The sequence below is a fragment of the Falco biarmicus genome, chromosome 7 (assembly GCF_023638135.1).
Source record: "Falco biarmicus isolate bFalBia1 chromosome 7, bFalBia1.pri, whole genome shotgun sequence".
NCBI classification, from domain to species: Eukaryota; Metazoa; Chordata; class Aves; order Falconiformes; family Falconidae; genus Falco; species Falco biarmicus.
Window position 1 is genome coordinate 44,710,494 of NC_079294.1, and position 14,291 is coordinate 44,724,784.

Genomic DNA, 14,291 nt, shown 5'->3' on the forward strand with positions numbered 1-14,291 from the left:
CCAAAACAAAACCACCAACCAATAAATTCACTAAAATACCTAACCATGGACTTGAAACATCTGACACTTATTCGGAATAACTTTGTTCAACCTAAAATTATATGATTCTCAGATGCATTTTGTATGCAAAAATATTTTAACTGGGGGGGGGAACAACCAAAAAAACCCCCCAAACCCAGCGATTTGCATAGCCCAAGTAATTGCAGAGTCCTTTGTTGTCCCAGTCTCGTCACTCCTGTGTGGCACTCACCCTCCAGTCGCACCTAGGAAGGGCGACAACAGGTGTTAGGGAAATCTTCAGCAGGTGCCGTCTGCCTTGACCACCTCCAGCGCTGTACTACAAAAGTTACACTCCTCCTGTTCGATTTGCAAAGTACCTGGCAACCCAAGACACCGCTGGCCCAATGCAACTGCTGTCCTCATATCCTCCTGAGGATAAAGAACATTTTTCTTGCTTACACAGAGGTTGCTTTGCCTGCGGTGAAGGTGTGTTATGGGCTGTGGTATAGCCCATCCTCTTCCAGCCTGCCCAGCTGTCAGTAGCTAGGAGGAAAATCCATTCCCTGGGAGACACGTACCACCCAAAGCAGTGACCTGCTATCTATGGTTAGTGCTCTGCTCAAGCCTCTTACTGAAACCAAATTTCACCTGTGCCTCTGGATCTTTCCTTGTCTATGAAGTGCCCCCGGGTGTCAGGGGGATTGCCACGTTTTGGGTTTGTGGCTTTTTTTTTTTTTTATTATTATTTCCTATGGTTCCTCCAAGGTGGATGTTGACAAAGGCAGAAGTGTTGCTGTTGAATAAGCCTTGTCTGGCACCAATTGTTTTGGCAAGTACAGTATTTGCAGTAATTTCTGTTCAGAGAAGGAAAAAAACCCAAAACTTTAACAGGGTAGAGTCCTAGTGAGCACTGTTTTCTTGCATTGTTTTTTCTTAGCTTCCCTTGTTCAACCCACATCATTCAGAAACTTAAGCAGCCAATCTGTTAAAATAAGCCACTTCTTCTTGATAACTGCATCAGGTGTGCTCCTGCACACAGGTGCCCTAAGGCTCTACAGGGCTGCGTCCAAATGGTTCTGCCTCTTCTAAGGAAAGGAGCCCACCCCACAGCCTAACCACCCACTGGTGTCCCACTCCAATCCCATCTTACCAGGAAAAGCTGAGACCAGCAGGGCTTTGCTCTTGAGCTGTCCACAAATGCCCCTGTTGAAAAAGGCATGGTCCTCTTACACCATCATGTGGGCAGGACCCAGTAGATGGTGTCTATTGATAGATCTTCACACGACATCAAAAGATGACAACGTGTCTCTCCAATGACTTAAAAGTTTTGCTCTAAGGAAAGATCCTGCAAACCCTGCTGAAGGCAACGCTTTCTGGTGTTCCCTTCTACACCCATGTGGAGAGCCAGACTATTTTCCAAGGCAGATGAGGACGCTAAAGAGCAGGCAGGATTGCAGCTGAACACTCAGCAGGAAGACACACACAGGAGATCACTACTTTTGCCATCTATCCTTTAGTTTTACATTCTGCCAGATAGCAGCTTTCATTCCACTGCAAATAGTTTTGGCCACAGTTCCACTACCTCTTCTGTTTATTCAGTCAGACTGTTAAAAATTAATGAAGTGGGTGTACTACTGATTTCAAAAGGGCACTTGGCATAGCATCCCAACTCAAATACCACTCAGTACTGCTGGGGAAGCCTGCGGAGAGGCAATTCAGAGTGTAACCCAGCCCTGTACACAGAAACCCTTCTCTGCAGACATCGCACACGCAAACTAAGCATAAGGAAGCCTCCTTAAGAAAGGCAGAAGAATTTTTAAAGTTTAAATTATTTTCAACACAAAATCCCTCCCTAAAACTTTAAGCATAAAAGGTCTCATGTTCAAAGATGTAATGCAAATGTCACCAGAGGACGGGAAGTCTCCCACTGATCCTGGTTAGGTACTAATATCTCCCTCCCCCTCCTTGACGTTTGAGTTACTGCTGGCAATCAATGCAATGTTTTTGTCAGCTATGCACGTTCTACTTCCTATGGAAACTGTGCTAATGCAGTGGGTACGGAGGCAGAATCCCACGTGGCACTGAACCGGCTGGGGGAGGCTGGAGGCACCTGAAGGCTGCGCAGAGGGGAAGGAGGAATTAACGTTATTTCAAAAGTGCCAGGAAGGATGCAAAGGTCAGAAAGAACTGCAGGAGGGAAGAAGGACAGTGATGGAATGAAGGGAAAAATCAAGATAATTTCACAGACATGTAAATGTTAATATAGATATCTAATATATATACACATATATATATATAATGTGAGAGCAAAAGAGTGAGTCTAATGATGTCTTTCTGTAATCACATACCTGCTGGGAAATGATCATATCCAAGCTGGATTAAACTTCCATTGTTAATGATGGCAATGAAATAAAACAGTACCAAAAACTAAATCAAGTATCACCATACCATACTCAGCAGTAAGACCACACTCAAGTGACAGGGACATCAAGCCTGTAAGTACAGGTGCAGGGAAAGGGACCCCTGTGCTATTGGAGAGGGATCTGCCCCAGGCGTAGGTGTCAGCAGGATGGATCCAGCTGCACTGTGTGTCTTCTGTTGCTGACAACTCTTCCATTACACTGTACTTAACACCAATGTAAACAGGCAGTTGAAAAATTTAGTCCATCCAATACATACTCCCCCCGAGATTAACACATGAAATCCAGACCCATTTTCACATGATAAAAGAATGATTTATTAGAGCAACTTTATGATAAAATTATATAAAATAACAATTTGTTTTTTTAAAGACATCCACAATATCACCTTGAAACAAAATGTACAGATACTGCCTATAATCCAAACAAAAATAAATTACCATTCAAAAAAAAAAACAAAAGCAGAAAAAAAATCAGGGCAGGAGAAACAAATCAACTTTATACACAGTATTTCAGGAGGGTGTGGAACAGAGATAGTCATTAATCGATTCAAGTTATACAAACGTGTTTCAGCTTTACTCTCAGACAGCTCAGCTTGCATTTGTGTTGCATGCAAATGGAATGATCCAGTGAACAGTTCAGAACAGCAGAATCAGCAGCATAACAACAGCAGAGAGTGAAATAGGCACAATTCAGCACAGGGCACATCGAAAGTGAACAGGTAGTTCTGTCTGGTCTTTGCAAAAGTTATACACATTTACAGAACTTCAAAAATAGCTACTGTGATCTGCAAGACGAGAAAAAACTAGTAGAATCTTGCACTTAAATACTTTACACTTTATCTTCTTTTTTTTCCGTCTCCTCTTTTTTTTTTTTTTTTTTCAGTAGGCTGTATGTAAACATTCCATTAGTTGTACCTTTACTAAAATACTCAAAGATGATGCAGACGTTCTTTCCTCTTGGAGCATGACCATGACATGACATCACCATAGATACAGTTAGGTCCTCGCTCACAAAGCTTGTACACATCCTCCCAGGAATTTACATTCACACAATCAGAACAGAGTAAGTTTTTAACATCTGAAAGCATCGAACTGAGAACACTGTTTTCAAGTATAGTGGAAGAGCTGAGGGCTGGGATTTTGAAAGGTACTTATGGCATCAGGCACCCAAAGCATATGGAAACCCAAAATGACCTGAGCACCTGCTTCCCTAAGACTTTGAAAATCCCACCCTTTGTTACATTTCTTTAGTCAGATACAAAACACAGGAAAGCAACATGGTATGGTCAGTGTCACCCCTGTCAAGCTCAATGCAAGGCCCATCCATAGCTGATGGAAGCCAACAGGTATCTTGTGGACTGACCCTGGGCCACCCCGATACACCACTACACACCCGTTAGAGTCACACTGGAGCCGCGCAGAGGTGTTTGCATGGTTGCATACAGTACTGCTTGTAAGAATGAACAATCAGTGAAGGAGTAATAGTCAAGTGGCTAGCTCTTTGGCTTATCTGGAGCAGGCAAGTGCGAACGGGGTGTACTTCAGAAGCAGTGAATGCAAGAAAAAATATGTTGCATGTCATCGTTGATTAGCAAACAGTTTTAACTGCAAAGATCCAAGGATGAACTTTGTGTCAGGACACAGAAACATTTTACAGTTTGGCTGATTCACAAACAAATCAAGCTGGGCATCCTCCCCGCCTTCACACACACATATCCGAATTCTAACAGACACCTACTGTTGCATCTTTAGTCACTTGAAGAGGTACCATATTTTGTGGGTTGATTTAATTGATGTAAGGTGTCTGTGGGCGCTGCCTCAAGTTCAGAACAGAGCAACCAAGGAAGAAAATCCACCCCTGATGTGTTCATCAATGAAAGAAGAATCAAGCAATTTTTAAGTGAAAGTAAAAAGAACTTCCATCAAGGACATGTAGAGAAAAAAAAATAATCCACAAGAGCATAGCCATGAAGATGTGGAAACATTGTTAACAAATAATAATAAAAAAGATGTCTGAGTAATTCACTTGTGTCTACAGCAAAACGGAAACCAACACCAACACCTTATCTGTGAAGGTCCTGCAACTCCTAGTGAGTTAGGGTAGCACCTGTTCGGTTCAAACCCTAACCAAGGGCTTGAAAAGTTGTGTCTCATATCAGGAACAATGCCAACACTTACGATATTCATCAAGGACAGAGTCAGGTATTTCAAGAAAAGACAGATCAGAATAAATGACTGAACGAACACATTCAGATAGTGCATATGTTACAGGCAGAAGAACACCAAGGGCAAGTTCTTTTTTTATTCTGCACTCATCTACGTGAAATCCAGCAGATTTCTTCAAGGAACAGCATCTCCACATAAGCAGATGAGTCTTAAAACCTACTGGAAATCTTGGAAAGATAATTGCACCTATTGTTTACTAGCCAGCAATCTTGCACGCTCAAAAGAAACTAATGGCCTGATGGCATACTCCCATTTTGGGAACAATCCTGTTTCTGCTGAAATTACTAGAAAGCTCCCTCTGGCTTCACCAGGAAAGCGATCATGGTCTTCACTAGTAAGATTAAACACTCTGTGAGCATCCCTATTTATTTAAATTATTTTAACAGGTTCTCACTGTTACAATATTCTAGCAGAAAAGCTCAGGTAACTACTGAAGCTAACTAAGGAATCCACTACCCACCCCAAAATATAAAGCCAGCACACAAGAAGCAGTCAAGCTTGGGAAACCATTTTCACTGGTTAAACTATACACTGTATGAGGGCAAAGTGGAACTCATCTGCTCACCTTTCCCAGTAAGCATATCCTCCATGGCTACAAAAGAATTTCTTTACCTGATTACTGTTTATTGACCAGGAAGAATGAAAAAGGAATTGATACAAGACAGAGAAAACTGGGAGCAAACACGTCTGGAAGAGGTCCCCTCAAAAGCAAAACTTTTGTCCTTAAAGTAACAAAAATTGCTTAGTGTTTTGCAGTTTAACAGAAAGACAGAACACAAAAAACAACTTTAAATGAGAAATTGCTCAGTGCAACTGCACCCAATCCTTAGTGTTTCTAGGATTATAACAGACCAAAAATAAAATCCAGACAAAAATCCCAAATGTACCAAGCGCTTGACACTGTTGAATAGTTTCTGAGAAATACCACAGAACGGTGGTCTTCAAGCACTTTTGCATTGAAAAAAAATTTGTAGCAGAACTAGCCATAAAGGTGGAGCTACATTTAAGCCATTGTATTTTCAGTGCTGTCAAGTGAACGCTAGTTCACAGCAACTGTGCAATTGTGTTTATTACATGAGCCATTGGAACAGATGTTTTTCTTAGCAATTAGCTAATTGCAAACATCTTAGTCTTTGGCCCAGCCAAGAGCATTTGTAGCTAGCTCATTGTAAAAAGTCTGTATATTTAAAAAAAAAACCACAAAAAAACCAACAAACCCACAACCAAAAAAAGGCAGCTTCAAGACAGCTTTTGTACCAAAATCATGAAAATTTGGCAAGCTAAACTGTAAAATCTGAATTTTTGTACCTGCCCAAACTTTGGGCCTGAAACATCATCAAAAATAGTAACTGTATTAGTAGTCTTTACATTCATACCACTATTAAATTTTACACTTTCCCAAGAGGAAAACAAAGGGTTTATTCTGTCACATTCTGGTTTTTGGACTGAAAAAGAAGGATTCACAACTTCAGTGTGGTTGCCTTTTTATGATTGCCAAAAAGGACTTCTCACACAACTGTAGTAAGAGTTTCTCCTAGAAACCCACAATATTGCACGATCATTCTGTCGGATTTGCACATCGATTCCAACAGAGTTGTAATGCTTCACTTATACACTTAAAAAAAACCAATCAAACAAATAAAACCAAACCAAACATAGTACCAAAAAAGTGGTGTTGTTTTTTTTTTAAATTACGCCTCATTACAACTGAATAATTATAAACAGGCCAATGCAAGAACACTTTAGCTTCGGCAGTATTGAATGGAGCATATGCAAAGCCTGTTTTCTCATGGCACACTGCAAGACTGAGTAATTTTCTAAAATCAGTTTGCCTCTATGCTGAATATGTGCTGCTCCACAGTGCTAGTCTTGTTTAAAAGGCATACACAGACTTTCCATTCACCCTCACAGCATAGATTATTTTTTTTTGTGCAACGTGTTAGCAATCTAAACAACTGCTCCACACAAACTGTCCACAAACCACTCATACACAATACTAATGCGACAGTAGATTACAATATGATAGCAATACAAAATATTGTATCAGATCACATATTTCTCTCCATCAGGAATGAAATTCGAATCTTGTAAGCTAGAAGACCCACAGTTCGATTTCTGTGTGTAGTTTCTCATCTGTGCTGGGGACAAAGTCTCCAGTGTGGACACAGAAGCGTTAGCAGTCCTGACTTTAGTGGCTGTAGATTGCTTAGCAGCAGAAGATGCTTTGTTACTGGCAACTACATCCAAGTTTCCAGTAGGGTCAATGATAGCATTTATGACTGGGGAGGGGGAAGAAGAAAAAGAGACATACACAGACATATTAGCAGCACTCAGCAGAGTTTCTAAATAAAATGAAGGCAGCAGAACTGCAGGCAGCACTTGCATTCATTTTAGTCATAGTATTTTCTTCATTAGTACCTTCAAGCCTAAGCAGCTTTAACAACCAAAACTTGTCCCAAACTGAAGCTACAGGACACTCAACTTTCTGGTTAAATTGGAGAAAACAAACTAAAGCAGCCAAAGGGCAAGCTTTTAGCAGGACCCAAAATGACGCATGTATGCCTTGATTAATATTCTAGACAATGCAAGAGCTTGTCTTGCCTTTTCTACTGCACAGATCCATGTGCAAAACTCAAGTCCAAAAAGCACAGTACAGCTTATTGGCTGAAAGAGCTGCTAAATATTATTTCAGCAGAACAGACCTTTGTCAGTTCACGTTATGGGAATATGCTAATTACCACAAACAAAGCATTTCCACAGCAACAGCTTCCACATTTCAAAAGTCAACAATTTTCTTAAAAATTGGCAGCACAAGATAAATCTACTGTTCATTCCATATGCACACTCAACAGAGAGCACTGTGCTAACAAACTAAATTTCTGCATCCTTTCCCAGCTTTCACTGGCAAATCAAGTCATATTATTTTGTGCAACTTACTGGCATTTGAGAGACAAAAAGAACACTTTAAATGACCAACCTTCAAGTTGTTTTTGAACTCTTCTCAGCTCCTTCAGGATAGAACTGATTTCCTAGAAAGAAAAGCATCAGAATGGGAAATTAAGCAAAGTACTCAACTGTCGAAGGAATCTAGTCTTAATCCTTCTGCCTCATCTGATCAATAAGATTCAAAGTCCATTCCAACCTTGCTTGTTTAACAGAAAAGACAAAGCTAGTATCTGTATCGAGGTGCACTTGGTCAGTACACAGGGACCTCTGCTCTGCATCATTTCACCATGCGCTACCACACCACCCAATTCACAGTCACAGAGATTTTTTAGGTTTGAGATGCTAGCCAGATTAACTGTAAAAAGGCTCCCCCACATCCTCTTTAACACTAAATATTGGAAGATTACTTGTGAACTCAACTCCTAGACCAGACAAAGCAACTGGCCACATCTATACTGTGGTAGCACCCAGCCACACAGGTCCCGCAGAGTGTTACACGTACACTAGCATCAGCCGTGTTTGTTGGGTCCATGAGTGTCCTTAAATCCTTACTGGCAGTCCCCATCAATGACAACAGGAGGTCACAAGAGCACAGACAACACCCTAGGGCTGAAGCTTTTTTATTGCCATATTATTAAACTGTTACAGGTGAAGAAAACAAACGTTCATGATAACCACCTGTCTACAACTGAAGCTGTGGCAACCACATGGTAGGTGATGCTTTGGTAGATGTTTAAATGAGGCTTAATGACCCTGAATTTGAACATCTGTTAAGGGGCTGGGTCTTTGAAGATGAACCACAGAAGGGAGAGGATAAGAGCTCGTGAAACACAACAGCTGAAGGAATTCACTTTGTCACATTTCAAACAGCAACAACACACAGCAGTTCAACACATGCAAATGGACTAGTAATTTCAGAAACAGATTTGAGAAGGGCCAGAGGTTGTTGTTTTGGTCTCTTACAAAGCTTTCATGGACAAAAGCCTTCAGTATTTCACTTGTTTGCATGGTCTTACCTTGTTTGATGTCTTCAGAATTGGCACTTCATTTTCTGAATTAATTTTGGCCTCCATCTCCTCCCAGGTGCTTTCTGAGTTTTGAAACAGAATCCTGCAGCACAAGAAGCAGAGCAGGTCTTAAAGTTGCCATTCAAAAGCTGCTTGTTTAAAAGACTTCATTATCACAAGACGTGGCAACAAAGATTAGTGGATTAGCAACTGGACAAAGCACCTTTTAGTTGATTTAGGAACAATCTAAAGTCCTTCCCTAACTGGTGCCTTCTAGAGCAACAACAAGGTATGGAGAGATTTCACAAACTTGGTGACCTGCAGGCTTTCTGAGAGACTCGGGACAGAAAAGGAAAGAGGAGAGAATCCACCGATTTTCTGCTGTAGCTTTGCACAGGCAACATTTAAAAGTTAAGGCATCAAGAAGCATTACAAATCCATCATTAAAACTCCAAAGGCCAAACATATGAGGAAAAGACACGGCAAATAATCATATTTCCCCTCATTCACACACAGTTTCCTACATCGAGATTCCCTGCTTTCCAAGGAGACAATGTACTATCTTCCACAACTGTAAATCAACAAACTCAGCAGCAAGTCAACATTTCAGGCCAGGGATAAAAAGTTACTTACTTCATTTTTTCAGCTAGATTTTCTGTATTTTCACGGATCGTATGTGATAACTGGGACACTGGGTTCAACATCAGATTGTCAAAGATGACCTAAAACATAGGGGCAAATCAGAGAACTTTCAGCAAAAGCGGCGTATTACAAAAATGGAATTTTTTTTACAACAAACAATCTCCACTCAAACGTCTTCATTTATGTGGACGATACTTGAAGCTCAAAGGAGATTAAGATGACGTGTGGCTTTGTTGCAGCACTTTGGCAAAAAAGATTAATACTAACTTGTTCAGATTTTTTTTCTAGAGACAGAGAGACAGAGTTGTCTGCAGTAAGGTAACTACTTAAGCATTTCTGAAAGAAAAAGCTTAAGAGTTTCCAAGCCTCACAGGCACCTCCCCCCACCAAAAGCCCTCAAAAGCCAAATTACAATGCAAAAAAGTCCCACAAGCAGTCGCACTGAAACAATCTACTGTTATTTATATGGGTTCAAGCCACCTTCGCAGCCAAGTATCCCACCATGTTACATTCTGCTTTATTAAAATACACAACAACAACTCACCAACCCCCAAATATTCAAGTCCTGTGGCTCAGCAGAGCCCCCGGGCTTCTGCCAGGAAAGCCCACATCAGCTGGTGGCACTTTGAACCTGCACCTTTTATTCAGCCTTGGCACCTCTCCACATGGAAGTGAGGGATTGCTCGAAGTCAGGGGCAGGGCAGGGGCAGTACCAGTACCAGGGGCTCAGCCCAATTTCCCCCTTCGTTAGCCCGGCTCAGTCACACTCCTCCTCCAGAGCAGCGCAGTGACTGTGCTGGTCCAGCTCTCCCCTCCTGCCTGCTCTGCCTCAGCTTTTCCTTCCCAACCAGAGCCAGCAGGCAGAAAGCAAGCAGAAGCAACAGCCGAGCGTTGCAGCAGCAGCCTGCACTTCACTCTCCTGCCGCATCACCCCACTACCCCTCAGCCCAGCACCATCCCCAGCCTCAAGTTTCAGGCCAGTCTTCCTCACCCCTTAGCATCATCACAGTGATTTCCAGGTCACCTTGCTCTCTCAGCCCAGAAGAATCGCATCAAATTGCGTATGTTGGAGGAAGCAAATCAGAACAAGTGGCTTGCTCTCTGCACGGCATGGCACAGCAAGCCAGGTGTGCTACAGCACTCCAGCCCAGCTGCAGAAACTCCTCCTAAGGTCCAGATTCTGCCACTGCTGCTCCATGGGCAGCTCTAACCAGGATGCCAGTTGCAGAAAAGTAAGGTGCCATTAAACTATCAGTGCTGCAGATTTCAAAGCTAAGGTTTTGGTGTTTTTCTCTAAAATAGAAGTGAAACAGCCTAAGTAGGCTCCGGCACTGAATGCCTCCTCCCGAATCCGACACTGAATGCCTCCTCCCGAAAAACAAGTGACCAAGCCTCAGGTTTTAGTGGAGTTTTACACAGAAAAGGAAACTTCCAGTCAGCATCGTCAAGAAGGGTGAATCTTTTTTTTTTTTTTTTTTTTTTCTTTTTTAAACACTGTTTCTATACCTACAATTCAGGGCTCTTGACAGGTATTTTTGGTTTTGTTTTTGTTTTTGGTTTGCGTTTTTTGGGGTTTTTTGTTTTTTGTGGGGTTTTTTTTTTTTTGAGTTGCCTCTTTTGGCAGCTTAGAAAGAACAGGTATACATACTGCAGCTTAAAGCAATGTCATATATAAAGTAAAGAAAAAGGTGGCCTGCCTCCTCACGGTTTCTTGTCCTCGTTTTTCTTGAAGCATCCTCTTCTCTATTATCGTTCATATTTTGGTCAAAATCCTTCAGTTCCACTGATCCTGGAGGCACTTTCTGGTAGTTCAGACTTGCTTCTGGAATGTGCTGCACCAACTTGGAAATAATGAGTAATGAGTCATTAAAAATTAGTAGGGAAGGAGGCACACAGGCACTCACTGCAGGTATTGCAGATTTTCAGGCAAGCCCCAGAGGAACACTGATTCATTTAAGTCTTGTTCAGACAGGTATGGGTTCCTAAGCAAATTACTAGACCCCAATCCTGCAAGCATGTCTACCCACTGGAGTCATCCTACTGAACTCAGTGGGGTTATTTTATAATTTTGAATCTTGCACGTGTACTTGAAAAGTACATCTTTGCCTTTTTTGAATTTAGCTAAAACTCAAAAAGGTCCTGTATTCCCATATCTCATGTTTTAATTTATCAACGCAACATTAAAGCCACACTAAAATTAATCAGAAACCAATTAGTAACACATGGAAGAGATGAAAAAGCAATACAAAACCACTGATAATGCAAATTAATTAACAGGAAGAACAGAAAAGATAAAACAGCTATTCCTGTTTGGTTGACTGACAGACAAAACCTCTAAAAGAAGGGCAGGAAAGTAACAGCGACAAGACAGAGATACAAAAATAATGGGATGGAAAGTGCACCTGAGATGGATATGCCAGCCGAAAAGATCTACGAGCAATCTGTGTTAAAACAGAAACAAAGAGATCAATGCTAGTGAGTGACTGTGGCAGCAAGTATCAGAGAACACATGGTTTGGGGTTATTTGGGGTTGACATTCCCAAAAGCAGATTCCCGAGGACCAGCACTCAATGCCCACCCCTGGCATGCACTGAAGCCCGCGTCCTGGTCACCAACCAGTTCTGCAGAGGCGGTCTCAGGCAGCTCCCCAGTTACTTGGAAACGGACTGTGCCAAGTGAAATCCAGCAGCCCTCCAAGCACAAAGAACGGGCTAAACATACGGCCAGGAGGCTCTTTGGTTGGCAAAGCACACAGCTCTTGCGAGGAAACCATGTGCCATCCAAGGTTCAGGCTCCCCACGCTCTGTGCAATAGCACTTGGGTTATACACACGCAGAAGGTATGAAATATTATGGTACAGGGGCACAAAAGCCAAAAACGCTTAGCTAATAAAGCTTCTCTTCTGTAAGCATCCTTTCATGAAGTGCAGAACCAGTAAGTTAGGCTGCTTACGGCAGTGAAACAGCATCAGGAAGGAATGAGATATTCCTACAGTCCAGCAGTTCTCAGCACAACCAGTTGAAAACACAGCGAGGACAGCACCAGCTCCACCACAACCAGGAGATTTTCATGTGTGACCTGGACTCTTCTCACGCTTTCTGTTCTGTCACGCCCACAAACATTTCCTCTAGTCATACCAATACCAGTATTAAGTTAAACAATAACTTCAGAAACTAAATTGGGCTCTGAAGTTTTTGCTATACGTCATCAACTTTAAAAAAGGACCAACTAAAAGAATTTCACACAGAGCCAAAATTTGCAAAGTGGCCAGTGATTTGGAATGACCCACCTGACTACACCTGCAGCAGCTGCAATTCTTGACTGCCCAGCTCTGTAGAAAGCTGGATCCTGTAAAACCTACGCACCAACAACCCAAGGCATCCCAAACAACCTGGAGCTTCGGTAAACAGGATTCATGAAGATTTCACCCTTGCTGAACTCTGGTTTGGTTTGGTTGGTTGAAGAGGTTTTGCTTAATTTGTAGCAGTACTTAACTCAGTATGCCAAGAATTTAGGTTATTATAAACTATACAGTTGAAGATACAAAACCAAACAAAACTACCCCAAACATGCATTGGGGAAACTGAAAACCTCCCTGGCAAACATCCAAGCCAACACTAGTCCTGAAAGGACAGAACATGAAGAATAAGGTTTACACCTAAGGCTCCATCTTAACTTTTAAGAGAACACTGATGACTTTAACCTTTAACCAGGCTTTGTGTCATGGTGCAATGCAGCAGTTAAACACCACACAGCTGCTCACTCACTCCACTCTACTCAGTGGGACAGAAGAGACAATTAGGGAAAAAAGTAAAATGTATTGGTTGAGATAAAGACAGTTTAATAATGTAGAAAAGGAAGGAATAATAATAGTAATAATAGAATTAGAATATACAAAACCAGTGATGCACAATGCAATGGCTCACCACCCACCGACTGATGCCCGGCCAGCTTTCCCCCGAGTTTATACGCTGAGCACGATGCCATACGGTACAGCATGCTCCTCTGGCCAGTTTGGGTCACCTGTCCCAGCTCCGTCTCCTCCCAGCTTCTTGTGCCCCCCAGCCTGCTCGATGCTGGGGTGGGATGAGAAGCTGACAAGTCCTTGACTTAGTGTAAATACTTCTCAGCAACAACTGATACATCAATGTGTTATCAACAGTACTCTCATCCTAAATCTAAAACACAGCACTATACCAGCTGCTAAAAAGAAAATTAACTCTATCCCAGCTGAAACGAGGACATTTCATATTTAAAGGAATATAAAAAGCAATTCATTTGAGGCTGAGAAATGCTGTCCCACACACTGGTCCAAAGTGAAGTTTCTGGTACGAATTAAACCCTAAAAATGATTCTTGCATCAGCATTTATTCTTCCCCACTTTATTAGAATAGGCATAAATAGCAGTAGAAAGTCAAGAACTAGCAGAATGGTATACAACACTGCAGGAGCCAGAGCAGTATAAGAAACAGTCAAACACAGCAAACAGTTCTTATTCATATACTTCCTTTTATCAGGTGTTTCAATACACTGCTATTACAACTATAGCAGCTATTTCTCATCACTGTCATTTCTTAGAATATTTTATATAAAGTTGTTTAATAAACACAAAATTCACAGCGCTTAGCATCGCACACACTGATCTTCAGATATTTCCTAGCAACTTCCCTGCATTAAACCAAAAATAATTGTGTTGGCACAAATTCAGCAGTATTTAGACTGAGGGAAGCATGTCTGCCGATTCTAGTCCAGTTCCAAAGATGAGATGCACATTTATTAAACCCGTATTTCTTTTAATTGCTCCCATTCATAACTGGACCCCTAGGATGCACCGTTCAGGATCCCAAGCTATCTGGGATTCAACTCCACATCTCAGCATAGCCAGCAGAAATCCTGCTTATTTAACCTGTTGCTGGTTATCACTAACATAAGGCAGCTTCACTGATGAATGGTGGCATTTTGGGGGTAACTCAAACACCCCCCAGCACCTGGCCCTGCTGAAATCACACAACCTTATTTGGAGCGAGTCTAGTTAAAAGCCTTTACGG

General features: G+C 41.8%; 1 protein-coding gene across 8 annotated transcripts in view; it reads right to left on the reverse strand.

Annotated features, from left to right (window-relative positions):
- Positions 1-2,713: 2,713 nt before the first annotated feature.
- Positions 2,714-14,291, reverse strand: part of CEP170B (centrosomal protein 170B) — a 60,502-nt gene continuing 48,924 nt past the window's right edge. For 4 of the 8 annotated variants that reach the window (XM_056346403.1, XM_056346404.1, XM_056346401.1 and 1 more), the window contains 6 exons: positions 11,646-11,684; positions 10,941-11,084; positions 9,235-9,323; positions 8,611-8,704; positions 7,626-7,677; positions 2,714-6,927 (listed from right to left, as the gene is read on the reverse strand). In XM_056346403.1, coding sequence (XP_056202378.1) covers positions 6,692-6,927; positions 7,626-7,677; positions 8,611-8,704; positions 9,235-9,323; positions 10,941-11,084; positions 11,646-11,684 — 654 coding nt within the window. In that variant the 3' untranslated portion in view covers positions 2,714-6,691. The remainder of the gene's footprint in view (positions 6,928-7,625; positions 7,678-8,610; positions 8,705-9,234; positions 9,324-10,940; positions 11,085-11,645; positions 11,685-14,291) is intronic. The other 4 variants (XM_056346408.1, XM_056346405.1, XM_056346402.1 and 1 more) reach the window with 2 other exon arrangements.